The sequence below is a fragment of the Pogona vitticeps genome, chromosome 2 (assembly GCF_051106095.1).
Source record: "Pogona vitticeps strain Pit_001003342236 chromosome 2, PviZW2.1, whole genome shotgun sequence".
NCBI classification, from domain to species: Eukaryota; Metazoa; Chordata; class Lepidosauria; order Squamata; family Agamidae; genus Pogona; species Pogona vitticeps.
Window position 1 is genome coordinate 103887666 of NC_135784.1, and position 26335 is coordinate 103914000.

Genomic DNA, 26335 nt, shown 5'->3' on the forward strand with positions numbered 1-26335 from the left:
GAAGAACCAGTAGTAACAATATATTGCAAAAATAAAAAATGGAAAATAAAATCATATCTTATTTTCTAGCCCAAATACTGTTTTCTTGAGTACTGCACAACAGTATCAACACCAGAACATCAAAAGTGTTGTTAGTTATACATTCAAATTAAAAAGAATTTCGACACATGGCTTGGTTTGTTTATCTCAGCCTTTTCTCCCTGGGAAGGTACCTACAAATACATTTCTGAACCAAGTGTTATTAGTAGACTATGTTCCCAAATGCCTACATGCCTTTAAACTGCATTTCCCCCTGGGAGGAAGGGAGATCTTCAGCATCTAACCTTTATTGCAGAAATGGTCAATCCTGTTACAAACAGCTGTATGTTTATCATTATGGATTTTAGATGATCTCTAATTGCTATCAAGTAGCCAGTTGGTTCCATTTCTCTTGTATAAACAGTAAAAGCACTGAGAAAGGTTGTGGAACAAACAGATCTTCATCCTGGTAATCTTGTAATTCAACAGTTTTTAGTTACATCCCTTTTGGCAGAAATTGCCCAAGATATTTTACAGTCCTTCAAGTTCTAGTGTCTTCTTCAAGGATCTGAGTCTCTGGTCTTGTTTTTCATTTCTTTCTTTAAAAACAGGCAATGAAGGAAGATAGACTGAAGTCCCTTTGCTTGCACTTCATGCATTCAGTTGCTGAGGCACACAGTCATGCCAGCAAGCTGCTCAGTTCCTTTGCCTACGGGCAAGAAACAGCCAGACAAGAGCAATTCATGTCTGTTTCCTGGCCTTCTATTTTATAAAAAGAAAGTTATTGTCTTTGCCCTTTGGTATTTTAGAGCAGAATCTGGGCAACGTATGGAGAGTGGGTACTTGCTACAGCTGCTAGCAAAGGGAGGTCACTGGATTCAATCCTGAAAGAAAGACACACAGATATTTGTCAATCTACATTCACAGTCCCAAACATCTCAAAACTCATTTATAGTGTGGACTATTTTATCTTTTCAAGGTGCCTGCCGTTAGATTAATAAAACATCAGCAGCTGTTTGGGTTTTTTTTCCCCTAAAGGAAGAATCTTTGAGCCATTAAACATTGCAACTTTACTGTTGTAGCCAATATACATTCCTACAATTAAAGAATGCACTCTTTTATTTCATACACACATAAGACTGGGTTGTTTGTCACAAGAAACATGGCCCCCTGGACCCATCTGGTGACAGGTCTCCACTACTAAATATTTAATTGTTTCCAGCTGTCTCGGGAACCAAATTCAACAAAAGCAACCAAGAAAATCCCCAGAGAACCTCATGGATTTCAGTTAAGGCCCTTTAATTGAGCATGCCTACTTAAAACTAGACACTGAACCAACAAAGAAGGAAATTTTACCTGGAGTGTACTTTTTGTTGTTCTGAATTTGGTATGCACTTAACATACTGCTTTAGGGGCCTGCTGAATGAGGAATGGTGCAGATGGATGATCATGCCACAGGACTGTATTAATATTTGTACATTTCTTGAAAAGTGAGGAGAAAATGCACTTTTCCAGATATATTCCAGCCAAATTACCAACAAACTAGCTGTTGTTTTTGCTGTTGCTCTTCTTATGGTACAGATCCTTCTAGCTAGTAAAGATACATGTTTTTTAGAGGGGGTGGAGTCCACTTTTCACTGAACAAGGAGCGGATGATCTCAAAATGTTGCCCGTCCTTGCCTCTAGCAGACAGGAGTAGGACTGGCTTGAACGGGTAGGTTGTCCTATGAGACTTAAAGAGTTCCATCCTAGGTATGCTTTCTTGTTGTTGTTGTTGTTTGGTTTAGTCATTAAGTCATGTCCGACTCCTCATGACCCCATGGACCAGAGCACACCAGGCTCTCCTGTCTTCCACTGCCTCCTGGAGTTGGGTCAAATTCATGTTGGTAGCTTCAGTGACACTGTCCAACCACCTCATCCTCTGTCATCCACTTCTCCTCTTGCCTTCACACTTTCCTAATATCAGGGTCTTTTCCAGGGAGTCTTCTCTTCTCATGAGATGGCCAAAGTATTGGAGCCTCAGCTTTCTTATTAGCAAGGCAAATTAACATGGAAATGGCAGCAGGACTGGAACCTCAGCCACTGATCCTAAATCCAGTTGGAAAACTGAAAGATTTCCTTACACACATCAGGGCAGAAATGTTTAAATTCTCATATTTAAAAATTTTCTATGGCAACTTACAAACAAATCTTATTGGACAAACATTTTCAGAGACTGTAAGGCCCTTTTTCAGATGCATAAAGTGGGCTAGAGACCACAAAAACATAAGCTGAATAAAATGTGTTTGTCTTTTAGATGTCACGAGCCTTCCCGCCCCTCCCCCCCCACATGCACAGTCCCTTGGGAATATGGAAAATTCTGTTCTCTTGCTCTGAAACCTTAGGGAAATAGATGGCTATTCTGAAAACCAAAAGGTTGCCATTTGTAAACAGAGTCTTACCCAAGAGCTTCACTAAGTAATTTCAGTGTTTCTGCATGGACAAAATTAGACACAAGTAATTCTGCAGCAAATCTGCTACTACACATGTGTTCAGGATAATCCTAAAGGAATATGCACATAAAGAGGATAAAAAAGAGATATTGAATTGAAATCATACCCTAGTACCACTCCGAGCTCCTTGACATGAACTCGCATCTGGCCTTTGAGATATTCTGACAACATCTTGCTCTTGAAATACAGCTCCTGCAACCGATCTTCCAAGTGCATTACACACTGGAGCCAAATGAAACAGAAACAATGGCATCAAAAACCACCCTATATTGTTTCAGACAGTTGTCAAACAAGAGACAAATACTATTCCATGGCCTAAAACTCGGAGAAGTCACTTTCCATAATCTTCCACCAGCATGGCTGCATGCGCTGAATCTGACACTCTGCTCTCCTTCTAAAGACTTGGATAAGCATCCAAATACACTTCCCTCTGAAACGTGTCTGAGCTTCTTTCATAAAAATAAAGCAGGACAGAATTAAATGGCCTAAATTAATTAAATTAGCATAGTGAGGTACAATTAGACTAGCTTCACTGAATCAGTGGGGATTCGGAGAGTCTCTTCCTCTGTCAAACCCATTCATTCAATGAGCCTACTCTAGTTGCCACTTACAATGTTCAGCAACAGGATTTCAGCCATTTAGTTCATTCATTCCAAGCAGGAGAAAGACTGAGTTAAGTGCTGGTCAAACCATCTTTAATTTTATTAAAAACACGTTCTTAGGAACTACAGTTAGATGTTAACAGACTGTAATATCAGATATGAAATGTAATCTTACACTTTTAACAGATAACTAATATTCTGAAAAATGTTGCTGTCATTTCTGTCTACTTCATCTGAGCAATTTTGAGTAGGCTCCAAAATCATGCAGAAGTATTTGCTTACAAGAAGGCCAGGAAACATTACCCTCACTCCAACTGAGCTCTACCCCTATTTGGGAATTATTTATTCTTCTTCTATCTGCCACATGAGCAAAGAATGTCCAAGCCGCTCTCCACTGCAGTCCTTTTTTTGCTCATGCCTCTAGAGAAACGAGGTTCCTACTTGCATGCAGGCTGTCCGTACAAGAAAGGACCCTGGTTTTCCATGGTTCTTGTTTGCATAAGGAGACTCTACTGAAGAAGGGTTCCCTTTCTCTGCTGACACATCTGTTCTCATACAGAGAAAGCGACACCAGAGGGGATTCAGGTGCTGCCCCTGCTTGCATCTTGGCCAAAAGGAGGATAATGCCCGATCAGGGCTTCTGCAACTTCAACATACTGTATAGCTGAATCTGGCAGCATACACAGAGTCACCACACTTCCTATATGATTCCTGGTTAGCTGGGATGTTTCTCCAAAAAGAAAAAAGAAAACTTGACTAGTTCTGCAACAGTCTTTTAAAATGGTAGACGGAAATGAGGTGAAGGAACAGCTATTTACAAGTAGCAATAAGAGGTAAACAGGTAATTTTCTCCCCCAAAATTACAAAAGTTAAAATCTGACACTGATATATTTACTGCTGGGGGCGAAATCCAAACATAAAAAGAAATATATTATGCTGATCGGACACCAGTCCTATTTAGAGCAACAGTGAACAAGACAGGTTTTTGTACAATTGCTCCATTGCCATTAGGATTGTTATTTTCATATGTTAACTAGTTCTGAATGGAATATTCACAGAAGACCTCTGATGCATAAGCTGAAATATTACAATGAATGAATCTTGATTTATAATTTGCCCCTCATTATGTCAAAGCTGGGCAAGAAGACTCTCTACTGAGAACTCTAGAAGTACTGGAAGAATTCCATAAAAGCAACTTCATTCACTTTAATGGATCTGTATAAGTCCCAGCAAAATACTAAGAGGTCGCTGAACAGCTGAGCTTGCTGAGGCGAAGCAAAGGTTCTGTATCTAAACACATTTCACATGGAAATAAACTCAACTAGAAGTAGAAAGAACTAGAACACAAGAGACACAATTACACATTTTACTTAGTTTTGAACAGAGGTAGATTTTTAAACAACTGCTGAATTCTATTCACACTGAGACTAGATTTATCCCTGATCTCTTATGGACTCCCTAAGTACTTACAAAATTTGGAGATAAATGATGCTTATAAAGCTGAAGAGTGGAATGAAGGAGGTTGGAGACAAGGTTAGAGACGAGCACATCTTTCCCAAGTTTGTTATCGATGACTCGCCTCTGGCTACTGGCCACTTGCACTGTCCATTTATCCGTGTCTGCAATAATGCAGACAGCTTCTGCAATTGGTTCATCCAGAACTGGGTGCTAGAAGGCAAAGAGGAACACAGCGTGTAAAAAAAGGCTACAACATGTTCCAAATACACTGTTTCTGAGCAGTGGTACTATTGAAGCATGCTCCTTGCAAATACAATGTTTGTATTAAAACCTGGGCGGAGGTGGGGGGAATACATTTGTCTGCTAATTTCATCATATATCCAGTGTTTGGACCAAAATTGCTGCTCCATGGATGTCTAAAAGAGAATGTTTCTATTTGCATTCACTGTATCAAGTGCAGAGGTTTAAAAAAAAAACCCACAAACAAACAAACAAACAAATAAACAAAAAACCCCTAGCTTGCACAATGTGTATGACCAAGATAACTTTAGACTTGGATTTCTGGAGCAGCAGTCCCAGTCACGAAATGGCAAACTATTTGTTCAAGGGAGGTTTTCAGATGTATTTTGTGATATAACAGGGAGCCTACTGTTCAAACAAAATGATGAAAGATCTCACAGACATGAACAAGTACTTGTCCATAGTCCTTTGAGCTGTTACATTTGTGCACTTGTCCACTTATGTCTATGACACATTCAGATATTTACAGTTTTAGAGAAACAGAACATTATATTTCTTTAAGGCAAAAACACTTTAATGCTGCACATTTTGCTTTGTCGAAGCAATTTAAACTCATCAGTTTAATTTCACTTTGCAGCTTCCACATAATATTGCCAGGTGTTAAAGCAACAGATAAGTATCTAACATATGGGAAAGGACCAGCAGGGGGAGCAAAGCACAAAAAAATCAACAATGAATCATCCCCCCCCCCATCCTCAATTGTTATTTTTTGAAACTCAAACAGGTACTGTTTCCTGGAAAATAAGACCTAACCGGAAAATAAGCCCTAATATGATTTTTAGGATGATCATAATATAAGCCCTACCCCAAAAATAAGCTCCTGTTAAGTGAAACCCTGTCCTCCACCATTGTGCAGCAGCCAGAAGAAAATGACATGACTGTATTTGAATAAATGTAGATTGTTGTACATAAAAAATATAAAATATCCCCTGAAAATAAGCCCTAATGCGTTTTTTGGAGCAAAAATTAATATAGGACCATGTCTTATTTTCAGGGAAACACATAGATTTGTTCCTCACCAGATCAGATAATAAATTGATCCCTCCATTACCAAAAGCGTATCAGTTAACAACTTCAATTTTAATTTTCATAGTCAGCATTGAGTATTTTTCTCTATATACTAGCTATGGCTTGTCTTGATGCTGGAAAAGGAAGACTGTTCTATCTGTCTGTCCATCTGCCTTCCTTCTTTCCCAAATGAAAAGCCAAAGTATATCCTAAAAACAAAATGTCAGTTGCTACATCCTGAATAAGCTTGATCTAAGAGCCACTTTCATACAGGACATACAGTGGTGCCTCGCTTAGCGATTGCTTCGTTTAACGATGAAATCGCTTAGCGATGACTTTTTCGGAGCGATCTTGTGCTCCGTTTAACGATGGTTCCTATGGGCGATTTTCACACAGCGATGTTTGGGACCATGCTTCGCATAGCGATGACAGTTTGGGTCCCCCTGTTTCACTTAACGATGGTTTTGACAGCCTCATGTGGGCTGTTTTTTAAATGTTTAAAAATGTTTAAAAATGTTTAGAATGCTTGAAATCATAAGTACACTTAATAAACCCTTTGTTAAACTAATTTGACTTTGTTCCGACTCTTTTTAAATTTGTTGTAATTTCCCCCCCCCCCCCATTGAGATGCATTGAATAGGTTTCAATGCATTTCAATGTGGGAACTGTGTTTTGCTTAGCAATGTTTCCTATGGCGATTTTCACTTAAGGACGGCAATCCGTTCCCATTGGAACGGATTATCCGTTTTTCAATGCATTTCTATGGGAAACCATGTTTCGCTTAGCGATGAAATCGCTTAACAGCGATTTTTTGGGAATTATCATCATTAAGCAAGGCACCACTGTAGTTGAAACAAAGTGTTTAAATCAGCTTTTGGCGTTAAAATGCTGTTGTTTTCACATGCCATCACGTTTCAACTTTCAACTTATGGCAGCCCTAAGAGAGGTTTGAGGTATCTGAGTTGTTCAAGGCATACTTTACCACTGCCAACCTCCAGTGAGTTTTCATGGCTGAGGGAGGATTTGAACAGAGGTCTCCTCAGTCCTATTCTGACAACCTACCCTTTACATCACCGTAGCTCTTAGTTAAAATACTACTGCACATTTGGAAAGAAATGGATAATAAGATGCTTAATGTACTTTGCCTTCTTCATAATTTATTACTAAATAAACAAAAATGGCCCAAATCCTATTGATTACTTATGCTGGCCAAAGTGCAATAATATAAATTGCAGTGACAAACTACTACTAGTTAACCAGTTGCTGCCTGTCTCCCTCACACGACTTGGATGCAACATGGCATACAAGCGGCAACCTTCCACTTCAGTTTACACCACCACACTTGTACTAGTATAACTAGCCAAAACAATTCTACCCAGTATGTTTTTAATGGCAGCAACATTATCCTTTTTTGCCTGGAAGAAATAGGCATGTTTTTATATTTCAATAACATCAATATTCCCTTTTGTAAACAGCTTGTTATCACCTGGATAGCTCTGAAAATTCAAGGGATGGCAATAAGGGTCATGGTCATCCTCTTGTTCCCAGAATCTACAGCTCAGAGGCATACATATGGCCAGTGCCTGTAATTCAGTGGCAAATAAGATTAGATGACTGGCCTGAAGACTAGGAATTACCGGGCAAAGAAAATCTTGCCTCTGAAAGCTCAGAGCCACAATGGATGTAGCAGAGACAAAAATCCAGAATGTGTTGACCCCTAATTCACAGGATGCTCTTCAGATTTCAATGGGACTAAAAGTACTTGTGACTAACGTGTCCTAATGATTACAGTAGCGCTTACACAGAATGGACTCTCTTTGGGTTTCAGCCACTGCAGTTTAAAAGCCCTTAATATTGTGACAGTGGTTGTTTTTGTTTCTCACAACTAAGCAGCCTGGCAGAACTTCCCCAAATGTTGGCCACAGAAGTTCTGAATTAAAAGCGAGAAACATTTAGCAGCATCCCAGACCCATTCTCTTTCAGCAGCCTTCAGAAATATCCCCTTCTGTTGATGGTCAACAATAAATCTTATCTGTTGGAGATAGTTCAAATTACCTGCACAGCATGCGATAAATCTGACATCAAACAGTGTCTCAGTTTCTCATCATTTCCTATGCCTTGCAAAACAAAGTCTGGTACGTAAGATGAACAGTAGCCACCTAGCAAGGACCTTCCAAAATTGGCAATACTGGGCTGGACAGAGTTCACTTCAATTAATTTTGACCTGAAAGAAAGGTATAACATGGGCATGTATACTACAACTATCACTGAATTTCTCTTATTTCAGTGAGGCATTATGACCTACAATCTGCTGTAGAGTTAACATATACATAAGTCCCACTGGGACCTGGTCACATACAACCATGCCATGGATTTCAGTCTTAGTAAATAAATAAATAAATCTCATCTTCATTGCAGAACCAAAGTTAAAAGAAGAGAGATAAGTAATTTTCAGTTTGACAACTGTATAAAATGCGCAAATATAAAGAAACCTGAACCAGTGCTGAAATTAATAACCACGAGGCTGTATTTTTCCCCCTCTTGGTCAAGTGCCTTTCTTTTAATAGTCTTTCCTAAATTAGCAGTATACCCCACAATGTATAAAAGGTAATTAGAGCTTCTTTTAAATTGCAGCCTCAGTGAAATCAGCACTCTTACATTGCTGCACAGCTTCAATTAGTGTTTGAAAGAAGCTCAGCTGAAATATGAAATCCTGCATCACTTGCGTGAGGAAAACAGTATTTTCTCTACTGCAACTGTCTCCTGATATTCATTCTGCAAGCACTGTGCCTGTGTGTGTGTTCCTGCACGGACATAATGATGTCTGTGTATATTTATTTATTTATTAACCAGCTACACATTTGTCCACCCACAGAGCACCCATGTTTCCCTACTATCTCCGGGGCCATTGTTTTATAGCGAAATAACACAGAAATGTAGTGAACAATATAAATTGACCAAGAGCTAATTACTGGAAGAAGTACCTACCCAGGAAAAGATATTTCCTCTTCTTCTGCCCATTCTTCTTGTTCTGCGCCATAATAGTTTCTATCTCTTCTGGCCACATCGTGCCCTGCATCTTCACTTTCACTGTCCCCAAGGGCACTATCCGAACTCTCATTTCTTGGAATGTCCCAATCCACCCCGGGATCAGCCTTTTTTTCTAAGTTCTCTCTATCCCCACAGGGGACAAACACAGAGACATTGTCTCTTTGGTCCTGATCTGCAAAGCAGTTTTTGCAAGTCTCTTGACGGACAGATTCCATAAACTTACAAAACTCACTGGGTGATTTCTTGCTTTTTGTACAAGTTTTGGGAGGAAATTCTAATCTACTGCTAGGATCTAGAATGTCTGTTGTTGCTTTCAATGGAATATTGTCAACAGTCCTAGTTTGAACAGAGTGTTCCTCAGTAAAATACGCATCAAGCAGATTTGCACTTTCTGCACTGTAAGGGTTCCAATTCTGGAGCTCAACAGGCAGATTCTGATTTCCTTTTTGGTCCTCAAGGGCTTGCTTTGCTTCCTGATCCTGATCAGGAGTTACTCTTTCTTCAGCTTCCATCTCGCTGCTATGCCTGGCTATTTGTTCTACTATTGCTTGACTTCGAACCTCAATATCTGAATCAGGTGACATGGAATCTCCAATAAGGAAAGTCACCTTCATCTGACCTTCAGCAGTGCTGCAAGGAATTGCATCTGATGAAATTTTATCAGGTGGCTTCTTCTCTATCATTGTACTTGTTGATCTTGTCACTTCAACTGACTGATTGTCAGACTCCAGGGATGTCTCACTCCTCCATGATCCATCTGTGGGCTCCAATCTGGACTCTGCCAATACACACGTTTCTGCTGAGGCTGACCCAGTGAAAAGCACTCGCTCTAACTTGATACCTAGGCAAGAGGTTGATGCCTCTTTGCATTGCTTCACTTCTGCAGACCCTTCTTGGCGGTCAACTGGTGCAGCTTGGCTTTCACCTGAAGCATCCTCCATCTCCACCTTTGGGGTACTCTGTGAATCTTCTCTCTCCTCTCTTGAAACACCCTCTGTGCTCTGATGAGAATTAAGGGGGGGCTTGCAATATTTACAGCTACAATTAGATGTTCTCACTTCTTCTGGCTCTTGTAAGGTCAAATTGCCCCTGTTCTTGTGCACTGTGACCAGCACGTACTCGGACTCCTCTACTTCCCCTTTCTGGAGGGTGGTGGTGATAACAGTGCCAGGCATCACAATAGCTTCATCTTCTCCATTTTCCAGAAGGTGAGTCTCTTGCAGCTCAGAGCATCGTATGAAATAAGTGAGGAAGTAGAGCAAACGTTGCACAAGATCTTGTCTTTTGCCAACCACAATTGTTTTTGCTAGCCTCACAGGGGACCCAATAGCTCCATACAGATCTCCTGTTAAAGAGAATGCAAACAAAGCATGTTAGCATACCAATTTCCGAAAATATGCACAATAATTCTGGAAGGGGATGGGCTTCTGTGAAGAAATGTGTTCTTGATTTTACTGGGACGAATGGCTAGGTGAGAGATTTACCTATGAAATATTCCATGGTCATGTTCTATTTAACTATATCAATGCAGAGTGAAATTTAAATGCGGGCATTAAAATCACAGGACTGCTGAAAAGATGATGCCTGCTCTTCCGAGTTTCTGTGTATAACAAAGCACACTTTAACCACAGTCCCTTTGAACTAAACCTTCTTGGACTCCCTTTTAAATGATGGTTTAATTGTAAGTCACTATTGGAAGTCAGTTTTAAGTTCAAGCATAGGAGCTTTTTTTGAGAAGCCACTACATATCAAAAGATACAGGCAGCTACACTGATCCACTGCTTAGATAAAAGATCAGAAGTACACAGTATAGTACCTAATTTGTACCTAAAAATGACCAGATGCTTGTTTGTTTCACTGCTTTTCTTCCTTACTATAATACTGCCATGAAAAACATGTACAGAATTGGATTATAAGTATCTTAATTAAAGGCTTTAAGGATGTAGTTCTGATCAAAAACTAAAAATAGAATTTCATTCTAAAGGGTAAATGTGGAGTGGGCACATGGAAGAGGTGGAAAGAACTGAGAGTCCAGGCAGACAGAAGGAACAGTACAACTGCTTGGGGAGGGTTGGCTTTCTTCTTATTATTATTTTGATACTACATAACACAAGAACGTTGACTCAATAGTTAGGTTTCCCCCCCCCCCCTCCTTGCCCATTACCCACTACTATTTAGCTGTCTTTCCTATTATAGTAGAGAAACTAAGCAAAAGATATTTTGTTCTCGGAATGAATATCCTGCCTAAGGTAACTTCAGACATACCTAACTGTGCCCATAATGGATTGTATGGGTGAGACTTAGCCAACATGTCCACACTTTGTGAGGAATGCTTTTCTAAAAAGATCCGGATGGGTGGTTGCCCGTTTGGCATGACAGTTGGGACCCAGGCCAGGTGGTTTGTCAAAATTGCAGTGAGAAGAGCTGGTAAAAATCTGAAAAATAAAAAAAAGCTTGTATAATATTGGTCACAACCATAAATTCCGCATTCAGGCCTTTTTTCATTAACATTTATGAAATCATGCATAATTATGCCCCAAATATTCCTCTCATTGCCGGACCAGTGGACAGCATTTCATGCAGACCCGCCTCATCTGCCAGGTATAACAACAGTTTTCCTCGGGGGGGGGGGGAAGCTCCATGTTGACAGTGAGAAAATGCTAAACTGAGTTAACACAAAACGCAATGTACAGAGAACCCATTGCTCACTCAGGAGCTTCACATGTATTCTGGAGGTCCTGGATTGAGGCATCTGAATAGAAATGATATGAAGTCTGAAACATATTTTCTGAAACATATTTAATTCTTTAATGTTGCCATTTTGGAAAAAAAAACCATGAAAACCTGTAATGTCAAAACCTTCCAAAGACCATGCATTCTAGCCATCTATAATAATGCATGTGGCACTATTTTGGAGAGGAATAAAGCAAGGTAGGTTGAAGCTTTTGAGGTGTCTGAACATACAGGCCTGACTAGACTGTTCTTGTGAAATCTGGTCATAATAATGCCCTGCCCTACACCTTATAATTATAATAGAGACAAAAACTTAGCATCTCATAGGAGACAGCTTGTAACATCCCATTCCAGTAATGTTTGTTTGTTATAGATTTTTGATGTTATTCTCAATTTAACTTTCTGTCCATGCATATTGTTAGCCAGACTTCTTAAATTATTTATTTATTTATTTATTTATTTATTTATTTATTTATTTATTTATTTATTTATGTATGTATGTATGTATGTTATTGAAATGCTACATTAAACAATGTTAAGACTACAGTATGATTTTGAATTGATGAAAATTTTCCAGGAAACTTCTGGCTATTAATAGAAAAAGATCTTCTTCACTTAAAACAGAACTGCTATGCACCCTTCATTTAAAACAGAACTAGGTTCTCTGAAGAAAAACCTCAACTAAACATCAGATAGTTCCTTCCAGTTTCATTAAGGTTACCCACTTAAACTTCTGAGGAAACAAGAGGTGGCTTGTTTTGATGTTACTATAGTACAAATCTAGATACATTAGCAATTCTTTAAGATGCAAACTAACTGCAGCTGCAATCCTATGCAATCTTCCCTAAGAAAAGGTTTCATTGATCTCAGTGGGGCTTACTTCCCAGAGGGAATGCTACAAATTCATCAAAGAAAATCTGAATTTAACTAGTCAAGGAAAATGAGATGCCATTTCTAAGTGGTACAGATTTCATCTGTGCTTTGACCCAGTACTGCTGCTGAGTGTACATCATTGGATTCTGATTTAGACTACTTTCTCTCTCTTTTGTGAGGTTTGTAGCTCTTTACAAGAAAACGATGCTGTTGTATATGTGGTCCGTACTGAAATTCCATTATTTTAAATAATAGCTTCCTTTATCCCTTTGATGTGAAAGGCAGTTCTTTACCTATCACCACATGGCCTTTTCACCACCCACTCCCACTCCCTTCTTCACAATTCACAGTCATCTTTTTATTTGGTACTTGAAAGGGAAAGGAAAGCACAGCTGCATCTCTTTCTATTTTTTTTAAAGAAAGCCGCCTATGCCTCATTTCACAGCTAATGCACCATACAACATAATGTTTTAAGATTACAACATTAAAAAACTAAAGGGGGAAAAACAAGAGAGGAATGCTTTACTGGTTCTTGGAGGCTTGTTCCATTAAGAAAGCAAATTCCTTCATTAAGCCATGGCAGAGCTGATTTTTCTCTGGCATCCCTGACATCATGGTAAGCCAAACAGGTTCCGCAATCCGTGGCATGGTATACAGATTACAAATTGTTGTTCTAAATCAAAAGAAAGAAAAGACAAAGTCACCAGACTAATAAACCTGTTACAATATATGTACCGCTATTTGTTTCATTGAAAGTTTACGTTTTGTTAGCATCCAAATATGCATTATTTTTAGAGGACCTTACCCAGTCCTATGGCAAGCAGGGGTTTGTTTGTTTGTTTTATTCATGGCTGAGACTGGCTACCATTCCAGTATGTTTTGAAAGTTTCAGAATGAAGGCTGTACTGTCAGGGCCTCCTATTACTGTATTTAATACCTATTCTACAGATCTCAGAGAGATGGTCCAAGATTTGCAGGTATCTATGCTTCTGTAAAATTTCTTAATCTCCTCATGCTATAAGATACTGACTTACAAAATTATGCTGTTTTCCTGAGCAATTTAAATCTTCCACAAATCAGTACTAAGCTTTCACAGGTTCTTACTTTCCCCTGTTATTTTAGACACACATGTAAAAAAAATTGTTTTGTTCAGATTTCTTATGGTTGTGCCATCTGTAGTGCAACAGCAGTTCTGTGTAAGTTGCAGTTGGTCTCCGTTTCTGTATTTTATGTTGTATGTTCCACAGACACTCGGGGCAGCCTGTCCAAAAGACTCCTTGCCCCCCAAATGTTATTTAAAATACTAAACTACTGCTATACAAGCTAAAGGGCAGCACGTAGTATTGCTGTTTTTGTGGTTCGTTTTGGTGTATTTGGGTGTGGTGTGTACATATGTGCTGGAATGTGAGCTCCAGAATAAGAAGAGAGATGGGGGTATTCGTATATGAATAACCCCCCACAAGTGCAGATAATGAGGGTTCTGGCCACGAGCACCGCAGAGCCTTCCTATTGCTCCGTTGCTCGTGACCGATTAGCCAGCCCTGGAAAAAGGCGAGATGACGAGTCTCTCTGCCAGGTCGCAGAGTGGCTAGTCCATCGCAAGCAACGCATAAGAAGGCTCTGTGGAGCTTGCAGCGGCGGTGAAATCGTGAGTGGCCAGTCTGGCCCCAGGGGCCCGGACCCTCGTTATCTGCACCTGGGGGCATATAATCATATTCGAATATTCCCATCTCTAAACAAGAGTAAACAGCCAGAGGAATTGAAAGCTAAATTAAATTGGAGGATATATTCAGATTTTTTAAATTGTGCAAGCAGGAGAAATGATTAGTGGCACTCATTTTCAATATCTTTAACGCTAGGACAATCGCATCACAAATTCTTTTGAGAAATTACTGCCTAAGGTACAATGGCTAAGGATACTACTCAGTATTTTTCCAGCAGCTTAGTGCTTACAGGAAAAAATATGATTTTCTGGAAATGGATGTAGCAGCTGAATTATATAGTCCCTCAGCAAATAATACAAAATAAAATCATTGTCTAAGAAGATCTATCAATGAGAACTAACAATATAATAAAAATGAGGCCATGGTTGGCCTGCAGCATCAGAGAAAGTTTGTAGTTTCCTCCTTAGAACTGTTGACTCCACTGCATTCCTCAGAATTCAGAATTGTGGCTAGAAATAAAACTCAGAAGAAAGCAATCTTCCCACAGGTTTAACTTTCACTTCCCTAGACTTTCACGGTCAAGCCACTGGACGTCCAATGGACAGTGAGAAATGGTAACTAAAACTTTGAGCTTAAAACGGGAGGCTAAATTTATCCTGTGGAGGTTCAGTCATCTTTCAAAGCCTCAGGTAAAATTGAAAGCTTGGAACAAAATGAGCCTCCTGACTTCTCTTTCAACAAGATCAACCCTCTCAGAAAGCTTACTCAGTTTGAGCAATATGTATATGTGTGTGTGTGTGTGTGTGTGTGTGTGTGTGTGTGTGTGTGTGTGTGTGTGTGTGTGTGTGTGTGTGTGTGTGTGTGTGTGTGTGTGTGCGCGCGCGCACGCCTGTGCAAGGAAATGGTTTCTGTTCCGACACTAAGATACTAAACTATTTGTTTTCGTTGAAAGGCTAGCTCCAGTCTTGTGACTCGTTATTTACTATTCTGGTAACCGTGGCTGCATCTGCAACTGATAGTGTTTCCTCCGAGAGAGATCAGATTCCACTGGCTGCCAGCCAGGAGGCATGTGACTGCAGCAAAGGGAACCCTCCAAGCCAGACAGGGAAGTAACTGCACAGAGCGCTAGGGCGAGGATTAACCGCTTGCAGCTCGGCCAAGGGGAGGGTAAACACCCGCCTTTCGTTTCTTGCCTGCAGTCTCTCCATATACAAAATGACAACACATACATTATTTCCCCTTCCCCACTTTTCTAAGGGCACCATGATGTTACTGTTGCCAATTATTCAAGGTCTGAAACAAGCCCTGTGTTTTAAGCAGAAAGAAACACAGCGGTTCAGGGTTCTTAAACCTCCCTTATATCTTTATCACATCAGGAACTGAATGAACTCAGGGAAATGTTAATGCCAAAGAGAGAGAGAAGAAAAATAAACAAAGAAGTGCATCACCAAAAAGGAGGAGAAAAGAGGATTTGTATAAAATCTGTATGTGTTAGCTTATATGTGTAGCTATTAATACACGGACTAGTGTAGTGTCCATTCAGATTTACCCACATAGGGTGGGGAATGTGGTGCTTTACACTGTCCCCAAGTTCAAATCTGATTGAAATATGTTATTCCTGATTAATAAGATGCAAAACAAAATCAAAGTCCCTGACTGAGGCAATTAGGAGGCCTGGTATACACACCTCGGCAATGACTAATAAACATTTTCCCTTTCTATAGCAACCCCTGGCATTTTCAAGTAACAGATCTATAGGTGGAAATTGTTCCAGTTCATCTATTGGTCTGATTGAATTGTGGCAACTGCATGTATATGGGTTTGGAAAGAAGGTGCTGGGCCAAACACCCATATCTGACTCCCATCTTTCACACAGGTCTTGGAATTGTGACCAATGTACAGTATTACCAGCTACCATGGCTATGAAGGCAGGTACAACAATATTCAGCGTTGCATGGTTTATATTCAATGGTGTCTATTTGCAAATACCTGCAGAGCAGATTCCCCCTTGTCCTGCAGCTCTTGCACTGCCCCCCCCCAATTTCCCCCCAAAGAGTTGCACAACCTTCTGGTGATTTTTGTAGTCCATGTAGGAAAGGAAGGAGGGAAGGTTTCATTCCTAAAATCCTTGGTTAACGCATGGCCTTTGGCAACTCTTTTAACACATGTCTCCAAAACATTTTGCTTCCCATCATTCTCTTCCAACTAATGACCCAACTGGAACACATTTACAGAGCAGTACTGAAATAAGTCTTTACTGACATAAGGGTATTTTCTCACAGATGGAGCAGGACTGGAGTCCCACTCCCAACGAAAAAACAGCTGTTTGGAGAGTGGATGATTTAAAGGGATGGTGTGTTTATTTAATGAATAATCTCATTTTCCCCTCCCAACTAACTGGGATTTATTTTCACCTCAGAAACATCTTCCTCCTTACTTTAAAAAAATCCTAGTTTATTTTGTAAGGAAAGAAAACCCTTCAATAACCTTCATCCCCACCACACACTTTTGGCACTGCTTTAAAAAAAGTTGCTGAAAAATACAGAGGTGCCTTGCTAAGCAAGACAATGGGTCACATTGTACAATTGATTTTAAAAAAACAACAACAGATCTCTGTTGAGGCACCAATGCATTATGTTCCATCACCCTGTACACAAGGAATGCAAGGGGTTAGCAGGTTTTTTCTTCCGTTTCCAATAATTCCTCCTATTTCTGCACATTTTCCTCCCTAAAATGAATGCCATGCAGACGTTGTTAAGAGACATACGGTAATCAGCATTAATGCACTCAGTTGGCCCTCAGGGACATGAGGGCAACCAAACACCTATGTAAACAAAGTTCCTTGTTTTATAGAGCACACTGCAATGCAGCAGAAACCTCCAGGGGCATCTTGAGGTCTAACTGTTTAATACGTTTTGTGGCTTTAACAAAGAAATTAAACATATTTTGTGTGCTTCTAACTAACAGATGACAAAATAACATCCCACATTGCACAAAAAGAAAGTTGCTATGTTAAAATATTAATTATGTAAACTTTATATCTTCTGTGTTAGAAATTTCTGCATTCAAACATCTTGGGGAAAAATGTATTTCTAAAAATTGAGAAGTAGCAACAGTTTTCAGCAGGATAAGTGAAATTTCTGCATGTTTGTCAAGGGAATAATTACATACTGTCCAACACCACAGCCTGGGAAATATACTATTTTTTTGTACAGTAACTCCTAGAATCCTAGACGTAACCCTCCTACTTTATGTAAACCTGGAAATGTATCAGAAAAACAGCAAGCAAGAGAACAAGCAAGCAAGTGAAAGCAAATTATGCAATCAGCATGCCATGGACACATCCACATTTTTATAATGTGTTCAAATATTTAAGTCATCTCTCAATCATATGCCATAAAATTGGGTAGTTTTTGTCCTATCTCAACATCTTCGCTCCCGCTGTTCCTATTACTGTGGCAGAAACTTGCTTCTCTGGATGTGGCACAAAAGGAACACAACCATGCCCGAATTGGTTATGGAACAGAAGAAAGGAGGAGAGACAATCAGGGATGGAGTGAGTACTGTACTGTTCCTTGCACAGGGGATTAGTAAGGCCTGCTCCCTGCCAAATCACAGCTGCAAAGTTTTCCAAACTGACAGCTGTTTGCCTTGACTACACTTGCCTGAAGGGTAGCAAACCTGATAATCAGTATAACGCTCTACAGGAAAGCACCTTCTCACCTTCAAGTCTTTCCTCTCTGAATCCTGAGAACAACAGGCACGCCATACAGTTGTTTCTTGCAGCATTCATAAAGTTGTACCAAAAAAGGGGGAAAGCACTCACATGTGGGGGGTGGAAATACACGTGCACACATTTTCCATGGCCAGCACTGCCCTTACTGATTGAGGGATTCTGGGACTTACAGTCCAAAAAGTAACCTATGCGGATGAAACAGGAGCCCAAATCCATCCTATGTTCACCCCTCATACTTTTCAAGTACTTATATTTTACTACAGGAGAATGCTATAGAATAAGTCCGTCATATCACACTATCAACCAAACCCATGAAAATCAGTGTCGTAAATTATGTTAATAACACATAGCAGAGATGTGAACAAGCTGCAGCTGCCGCTGAAAGCAGACTTCTGGTGTGGCCTTCTGTGTCTAACAGCTAACTGGCTCTACTTGGTAAAGTTGAAATAACTGGAATATCTCTAAGGACTAGGCACTACAAGCTGCTTGTACTTTCTCAAAGTGCAAATCTATGCAGGTCTCAAGAAAGAAGCATACAGACAAGCAGTTCCTCCCATCTACTCTCTCATTAATGAAGATTCTGCTCATCTGTTACATTTGCATACCAGCTTTTCCTGTAGGCCAAACAGGGACAGATGCAACTATCATCTAGTAGAGAGCTTCTCAGCTGAGCAAGGACTTGAATTTTCGTAGTTCCCCATTCAGGCTCAATGTTTTAGCCTCTTATTTAGAGTCTGAAAAGTTACGTTTTTGAACCATAATTACCTATGCAGGGTGAGGAACGCTGGCACTTGCTAGTCAAGAAAATTAACTTTTCCAACCTGTACCTCTGCTCAACATTGGTTCTGTTACTGCCCTGCAATAAACAATGATTCTCAGTTGAGGGGTAAAGGCCTACACTGAAGGTTTATTTACAGATTTAGAAACTGTATGTGGGTTTCCAAAGGACGCCTTTCAGTCCTTGGCAATAGCATGAATAGGTCTGGAAACGAACTTACCTGAATTCATTCAAGGCATCTACAATCCTGTTATATGCCAAACTCCGCTGGCTGGCATCAGCTGATCGACGACTCATTTTCATAGCCTTGAAAAGAGCAGTTAAACATATGACGGTGGGGCACAGCAACAGGTAATGAAAAGCAAAATCAAGTCATGTGCTAAATGAGTTGTCAGGTGCACATGGACAAGCAAACAGGATTTTTTTTTTATTTTTTTTTGGTCTTCTGGTACCATGATAAACATTGGCCTCTTGCCAACTTTCCTATCAAGGTAGAGATACGTGAAGCACATGTATCTCTGCATTGTGTTTCCTTGCCACATGTTTGCTTGCAGAAAGTTATAAACAGGTCCAAAGTTCACCACCCTGATTCCTTGCCTAGAGAAGCATTAAACAATGCCTTGAATTAAGCTGCTTGCACCCAGCTTCATTGTTTCAGTGATCGTAATTGTTCCATAAGTACGGGGTAAAGCTCACGTCAAAGTGAAGAAACAATCCTCAGATAAATCACAAACTCTGTTTTCACCTTAGTGGTTCCCTTGGAACTAGGGGCTGGGGCCTGATTTACTGGGTAACATTTCACATGACACAGGACAGGATGGAGATCCTTTGACCCATTCTCATGTTTTGGAGTTCAACTTTCAGAAGCCAACCAGCATGGTCAATGGTAAAGTATTATGAAAACTTGAAATCCAGAAAAGATCGGGAGAGACAAAAGTTTCCCTGCTTCTTGTGTGGGAGCATATGAAGCCTTCCTTCCTATGAACAGCATCTTGCCTAACGCTGGCTCTTCAAGCCATTCTGTGCACAGCTGAGAGAGATCCAAAGCGCAGCCTTCCAGACGTTGCTGGATTGCAACTCCCATCAGCCCTAGTCAGCACAGCCGGTGGTGACAAATACTGGGAGATGCAGTCCAACAAGAGTTGTAGAATAGCATTTTGCCCACCTCAATGTGCAGCAGTCTGCACAAACTTCTCCCTTGTATTTTGCAAAGAAAGCTTTGCAAGAATCAGTCACAAGTGTAATTCAATTCATCAAAAGAAAAAAAAACCCTATGGTTTATGAATGTGGGATACTGTTCTTCTGTATCCACAATTCAAAAGGCTTGGAAATAGCCCAATATTGCTACACAACATTGTGCCTGCATTGCCAGCAGGATAACCAAAGGCAGCTTGAAGGTTGAAAACACCAAGGGGAACAGTCAAGATAGTCTACAGCAGTGGTTCCCCACCTTGGGTAACTCAGATGTTCTTGGACTGCAACTCCCAGAAACTCTGGCCAGCACAGCTGGTAGTGAAGGCTTTTGGGAGAAACACCTGGGACACCTAAGGGTGGGAACCACAGGTCTACAAAATATCCTCTTGTGTTCACTACCATTCACAAAAAGAAACAAAGCAAGAGAAAATACCAGAAGCTAACTCCTTTGTTTTCATAAGTTAACCACTTCTCACCCAAACACAAAGCAGTTGTCAGGACTGTTTTTCTATCAGTGTGAACATGAAGTTCTTCTCAATGTTGCTGAGGGAGGGGCAGTAGGAAAAAAACTTAACACGAGATACTATTGGTTTGCAAGATCTGAGCAGAGTTGTTAATGGCAGGTCATTTGGGAGGTCATTAAGTCCTACAGTCAACACATATCAGAAGTGTCTTGATATCACATAAAAAAAACTTCCAAAGATGCTAATTACCAGACAACTGGTAAGAGCAATGGTTGAGACTATGACAGGATATAGGCCCCAAAGCTCTGTTAACATCCAGCCACACAGCAAAAGCCAGCAACTTCCCAGTTTAAATGAATGAGCTTCTCTATTCTTTTTAAAATATCTTTTAAAATATTTTTATAACCAGACACAGAATTCTTTTGCCAGCACTTCTTGTTTGGCCAGGAAAGAGTTAAAATGTTGTCAGATAATAGGGTCCTCACTGACAGGGTCGAAAGTTCAGATTGCCAAACCTGGAGCTGATTTTCCATTTGAAGACTTGTGTCAGGAGCCTGGTCTCAGCAATCCTGAGAGAATGTTTACTGAAAGTACTCCAGGCTTGGACTAACACAACTGTTCTGTTTTTTGTACTGCAAAAATATTCTGAATATGCGTTTACATAATTGTATGCTAATTCTCTGGAAATACATGGCAAAATGTCCCCCTTTCTGGAAGACAGTCATTACATAACTACTTAGTTATTACATATCATACAGTCATTACATATCATCTTAGAGATAAACTAAACATGATGCTAATTGTGCAAGTGTCAATTTTAGTCAGCCATGGATAAGTCTGAACAGCTATGAGACCTTGGCGATAGAAGTGTGGAGAGTTTGACTCTGCCTTTCCCTGCCACTGCTTTAGAACAAGAGATTACATGAGCTTACAAAGACAAGGGCAGCCAGACCTATTAGTCTACTTAGCTCAATGCTGTCTGCTCTGACTGGCAGCAGATCTCCAAGACTGTAGTCAGGGGACTTCCCCCCACCCCTTGCTACTTGGAGATGGTAGGGGCTAAACCTGTGCAGATAAAGGATGTGCTATGTTACTGAGCTGTAAAAATGGCAGGTCCTTTCCATCATCAGTATCGCTGAGCGATGTGCATGTACTCACCCCAATGCATCTAGTGATTGGCATAGCCCTAATGTGAACAATTAATCTGGCAAAACCATATTTATTTATTACATTTATCAGTTATATCTCTCTCACTCACTTTCCTCCAGTGAACACAACATGTGCCACAGGATAAAATGGGAATTCTGAATACAGTGGGGTCTTGACTTGAGAACTTAATCCGTATTGGAAGGCGGTTCTCAAGTCAAAAAGTCTGTAGGTCAAGTCTCCATTGACCTACAGTGCATTGAAAACCGATTAATCCCGTAACAGGCCGTCTTTGTTCCATTTTGGTTTTTTTCTGGTCCGTAAGTCAATTCTCAGGCTGCAAGTCAGACCTAAATTTTGCGGCCAGAGAAGTCTGTAACTCAAAAAGTCTGTAAGTCAAGCCGTCTGTAAGTCAAGGGTCCACTGTATAGTAAGAAGAACAAACAGATTATCAGTGGAAATATTCACCTGTTCTATTGCACTCTTCAATTTGTTCATATGGCTCTCAAAAAGAGGGAAGTGTGAGAAAAAGAACTCATTAAATTTGCTGTTTTCTTCCTCATCCTTCGAGAGTGAGAATATCACTCCAATGGCAATTTTCTTTTTCCTGACGATTCCTGGGTTTGGGCTGGAGTTGTCATCAGACAAATTGAAGCTTTCTTCCACTGACCTTTAAGAGAATCAAAAGGTTGCACAGTAAGTTAAATTCCAAAAGAATAATTCCCTTGCATGAGGGGTTTTTTGTACTAGGTATAAAAGAATAATTTCTGCTTCAGCTGATAATCGAATTTATTCAAAGTGGAAGTATATGGCATGTTAGGATTTGAGGAGATTGTTCTAACTGCTTTGCATTTGTCAACTGAGTTTGAGCAAGTAGCTCTCTTTCTTTTATAATGTGACCATATTAAAACATTGATCAATTGACTCTATAACCAATATTCAAATTTTAGAGAATGGAAACACATATACTATCTCTCTAACTCTGTTTCAACTGATTCAGAATTCAGTTTTTTTTCCTTTCACTGTCATAGTCCATGATCACAGTCCATGCCATACATGACAAAAAGAAATGGTTTGCAGGACAGAAGGTTTGAAATGGATTGAAAAGAGAAAACTCCAGTGAACAGAAAAGAGAAATAATGCAGTGTCAACTGGAAGAGATAAAGCAGAGAAGAGAAAACTGAAATGGGCTAGATATATTTAAATGTTTCACTCTCCCACTTCTAACAGGCCTATAACAAAGTGTGAAATGTTAGATAAGATTACGACAAAACTTTATGTATTAATTCCCAAACCCTAAAATATTTCCACGATGGATAACATATAAAGATGTTCTGGCACAACATTCAGGAAAAACAGCAAAATGCTGGCATCCTTACCTATACAAATTTTGCACAGTAATTTAAACAACACTGTCCATCAGATCTAACTCACCACCTAGGGAAGACTCCATTCTCCAGGCTTGTTGTCTGACTGCGACGCCAGCGCCGTTGGTAACTGCTAGCACAGCTTCTGTTTAGCGAAGAGCCCGGAGAGGGAAATGGAGTAATAAGCAAGCTGCTGAGAGAGGCTATGAATGAAATAAAGAAGAAGAAGAAGAAGAAGAAGAAAATATGGTAAGTATTTTGTGAAAAACAAAACCACCGTATCTTTAAATAATGTAAACAGTGTGGCTCAGCAGACAGAACATCAGTCTTCTGCCTCAGCTGAATTCTTCCTCATCTGGAAGAGAGTTATCTGTAAGTAGCAGCTTGTTATTTGAACTTATATGTTTGTCCAGACTTGCTAAATCCAAATTATGTTGCAAATACTAGAACTCCAATCCAAACCTATTTTGCACCAACTAAAATGGTGGGCATGGGAAACATGATTCAAAACCCCAACAAGTGAACTAGATTGTTAAGGGACCACGCCAATAAAGTGTATGCAGGTGAGCACGAAATATCCTGGGTGCTAGACATGGGGCTTCCTCTGCACTATCCATTTTTACACAGGGCTGCAAATGCAAGAGCAGTCAGCATGTGGACATTTGCTTCTATGCATTGGTCATCATGGTGCGTCAGCATCTATACAACTGAAATACAATAGTAGGAATTCTCTGGTTTGTGGCAATGTGCACTTTCTTTCACCCTTGGTCTAGCGTATATTAAAATTTTCAGAATTAACAAAACAGTTATGAGAATGGTTGTAAGGCTGACCAAAATATGTATTAGTCAGTGTCCAGCTGGTGTTTGTGTAAAAACTGTGTAAATAGCCATGGCTCCTTACACTATTAATGTATTTATAACACTAACAGTGACATTTATTGAAGGGAAGTCTCATACTAAGGACTTCCAACAGGAGAAACGAGTAAAAATTCAAATACAATAATTAATAAATAGCATTAAATTCACATCTTGTGTGTGTTCATGCCTAATCAATATATTACCTGATCTTGCAATTCCACTATCTCGGTCTTCATTCAACTCCCTCCCTGGCATGTCCATCGGATTGCTGTGAACTACATAGATAAGGTCACCAGTTAGTCTGAGAATATGAATCTTCTCTATGGATCCACAGTGCTCCACTTAATTATCCAAACAAATCATGCTCATTGGTTGCATTCATTTAAGGCTGAAAATTAACAGATAGTGCACACACACCCATCACCAAGAAAGGCTGCAAAGCTGATCAAGCCAGAAAACATGTTGCTTGTAGGAAAGCCCAGACAGTGTTTGCTGAAGCCCACACTTCATTTCAAGGAAAATGAAATAATGGAACAAACATAGAGTTAGCAGTGAAGCAAGAGCACTCAGTGCAAACTAGAAGCAGATACTAAAGGAATGTATAGCAAATAACTATACAGTGAGTGGTCTAAGGCATATGGGATTTGGATTCAAGACCTTGATTGCTTCTTCAAACTACACATGAAGCTATCTGCATTGCAGCCAGTTCTTACTAAACGCAGAGGTGAAATGCTACCACTAGGTTAGGATTTCACCCATCAGATCAAAAGCCTCTTGATCATAATTATTTTAGAAGTCATACATTTGCCAGATCCATGGGAAAAAGAAGAATCTATAGCAGCCATGAAAATAAAACTCAGTTAATGGAAGACAAACAAACAAAAAGGCAATTTACTTCAGATTTATTAGAATAGTGAAATTTGTTTAAATGGAATTCATATAAAACAAGACTCATAATGGCAAAGTTCCATCGTGAGGAATTTACAAATCCCATACAAATGAGCTCCTCAGAGGAAATGAGGAACAGAGATTATGGTTATTTAGAATTCCAACATATTATCTGAATCTTTCTTGTACACCATCCCATTGTCTAATTTGATGTCTCAAATGGTGGTGGTGGTGGTTTGTTTTGGTTTTTTAACCATATTTTATTTCCAAGGCCACACTACAAAATCCACTCAGCTTCTTCACACCAACTAAACTACCCACACAGCACATAGCAAACCTGCAAAGAAAGAGGCGCTCCGGATCAGGCGGAGCGGACCTTGTTCAGAGAATGCCCGCCTAGGGCTGCAAAGCTGTGAAAAACCTACATGGCAAAACGTAAAATACATATGAAAGAATGAGGTTAGTAAAGCAGAACAGATTCTGGGGAAGGGGAGAGAAGGGAGGTAAAAGCAAACACAAAACGCGGACCCACAAACATAGTATAACCCACAGATTTTACACCCGGATAAAGGAATTCAAGCCATACAGCCCGTAGTGGAAACATAGTTCTTTTCAAGTTGAAATGCGTATGATAAAAAAAAAACCCCAGTATGTATCTAATTTTTAGGAAGTCTTAACTTGCAAAATACAATGTGCAAACAAGAAAAGTTTCAAGTTACTTCTGAAAGAATCCTTTACCTTCTTTAGCTGAAATAAATTTGTTCTCCCCTCCCCCGTTCATCATCAAAACCTGCTACAAAGGGCTGGGCAATCTTCTGGACTTGTTTCTGGGCAGCTTGTTGGGAAAGCAGAAGGATGGTCGGCTCTGCCAGTATTACAGGCTCTGCAATGTTGGGGTTAGCTCACTGTTGCTCAGCTCCGTTTGGCTCTGTCCCCACACCAGTCATGGTTAAAGAAGAGCACACACACCACACCAGTGGAAATAAGGCACACAGTAACAATATTTATGGCACGTCCCATTCCCAACAACCACTTCAGAGTAGTGGTTCCCAACTTCTAGGTCCCCAGATGTTCTTGTTCAGACTACAACTCCTGGTCAGTACAGCTAGTGGTGAAGACTTCTGGAAGTCTTTTCGTCAAAGAGCGTCTGACAAACCCTGCTTCAGAGGGAAAAAAACCACCTTCCCCTTTCCTCCAAAGCGCTCATTAACCCAAACTTCTCCAAGTGAGGAGTAGATTGCACTCTTACCTCCTCAGATGGATGAGCTGCAGAAGGAAACTGAATAAAAGGTATCTTTTACTACCTCTTCTCCTTTTTAGGATATTCCTTGATGATATTTACATATACTGATGCTAAATGTCTTAACATTTTCATAGCAGCAGATGGAGTTTTGCATTCTATGTTGCATTTGTGACTCTAACCCCATACTAACAAAAACTCCTCCTTCTGTGCCCCACCCTGAGAATTAAAACTTCAGGTGCAAATTAAAGGAAAGAGGAACACATCTGTGCTTTCTTTGCTAATTGGAGAAATGGGACCTGAATCAGCTATTTGTGGTGCTCAGCTTTTAATTAACAGCAACACTGAAAACAAGTATGCTTGGACCTGATCTCCCTGGGACCTCCAACTCTGAGTATCAATTTTCAACATTCAAAAAGCTCTACTGTCACAAAAGTTGGTTTCTTCTGTTTACTGTTAATCCGT

General features: G+C 40.0%; 1 protein-coding gene across 7 annotated transcripts in view; it reads right to left on the minus strand.

Moving 5' to 3' along the window:
* Positions 1-4: 4 nt before the first annotated feature.
* FNIP1 (folliculin interacting protein 1) overlaps positions 5-26335 on the minus strand; it is a 99040-nt gene continuing 72709 nt past the window's right edge. For 4 of the 7 annotated variants that reach the window (XM_072990170.2, XM_078385743.1, XM_020807787.3 and 1 more), the window contains exons 7-18: positions 24968-25051; positions 23946-24017; positions 22952-23087; positions 21986-22187; positions 18934-19019; positions 13062-13208; positions 11195-11364; positions 8867-10274; positions 7934-8102; positions 4583-4780; positions 2617-2732; positions 5-902 (exon numbers count right to left, since the gene is read on the minus strand). In XM_072990170.2, the coding sequence (XP_072846271.2) occupies positions 824-902; positions 2617-2732; positions 4583-4780; positions 7934-8102; positions 8867-10274; positions 11195-11364; positions 13062-13208; positions 18934-19019; positions 21986-22187; positions 22952-23087; positions 23946-24017; positions 24968-25051 (2867 nt within the window). In that variant the 3' untranslated portion in view covers positions 5-823. The remainder of the gene's footprint in view (positions 903-2616; positions 2733-4582; positions 4781-7933; positions 8103-8866; positions 10275-11194; positions 11365-13061; positions 13209-18933; positions 19020-21985; positions 22188-22951; positions 23088-23945; positions 24018-24967; positions 25052-26335) is intronic. The other 3 variants (XM_072990171.2, XM_078385741.1, XR_013541884.1) reach the window with 2 other exon arrangements.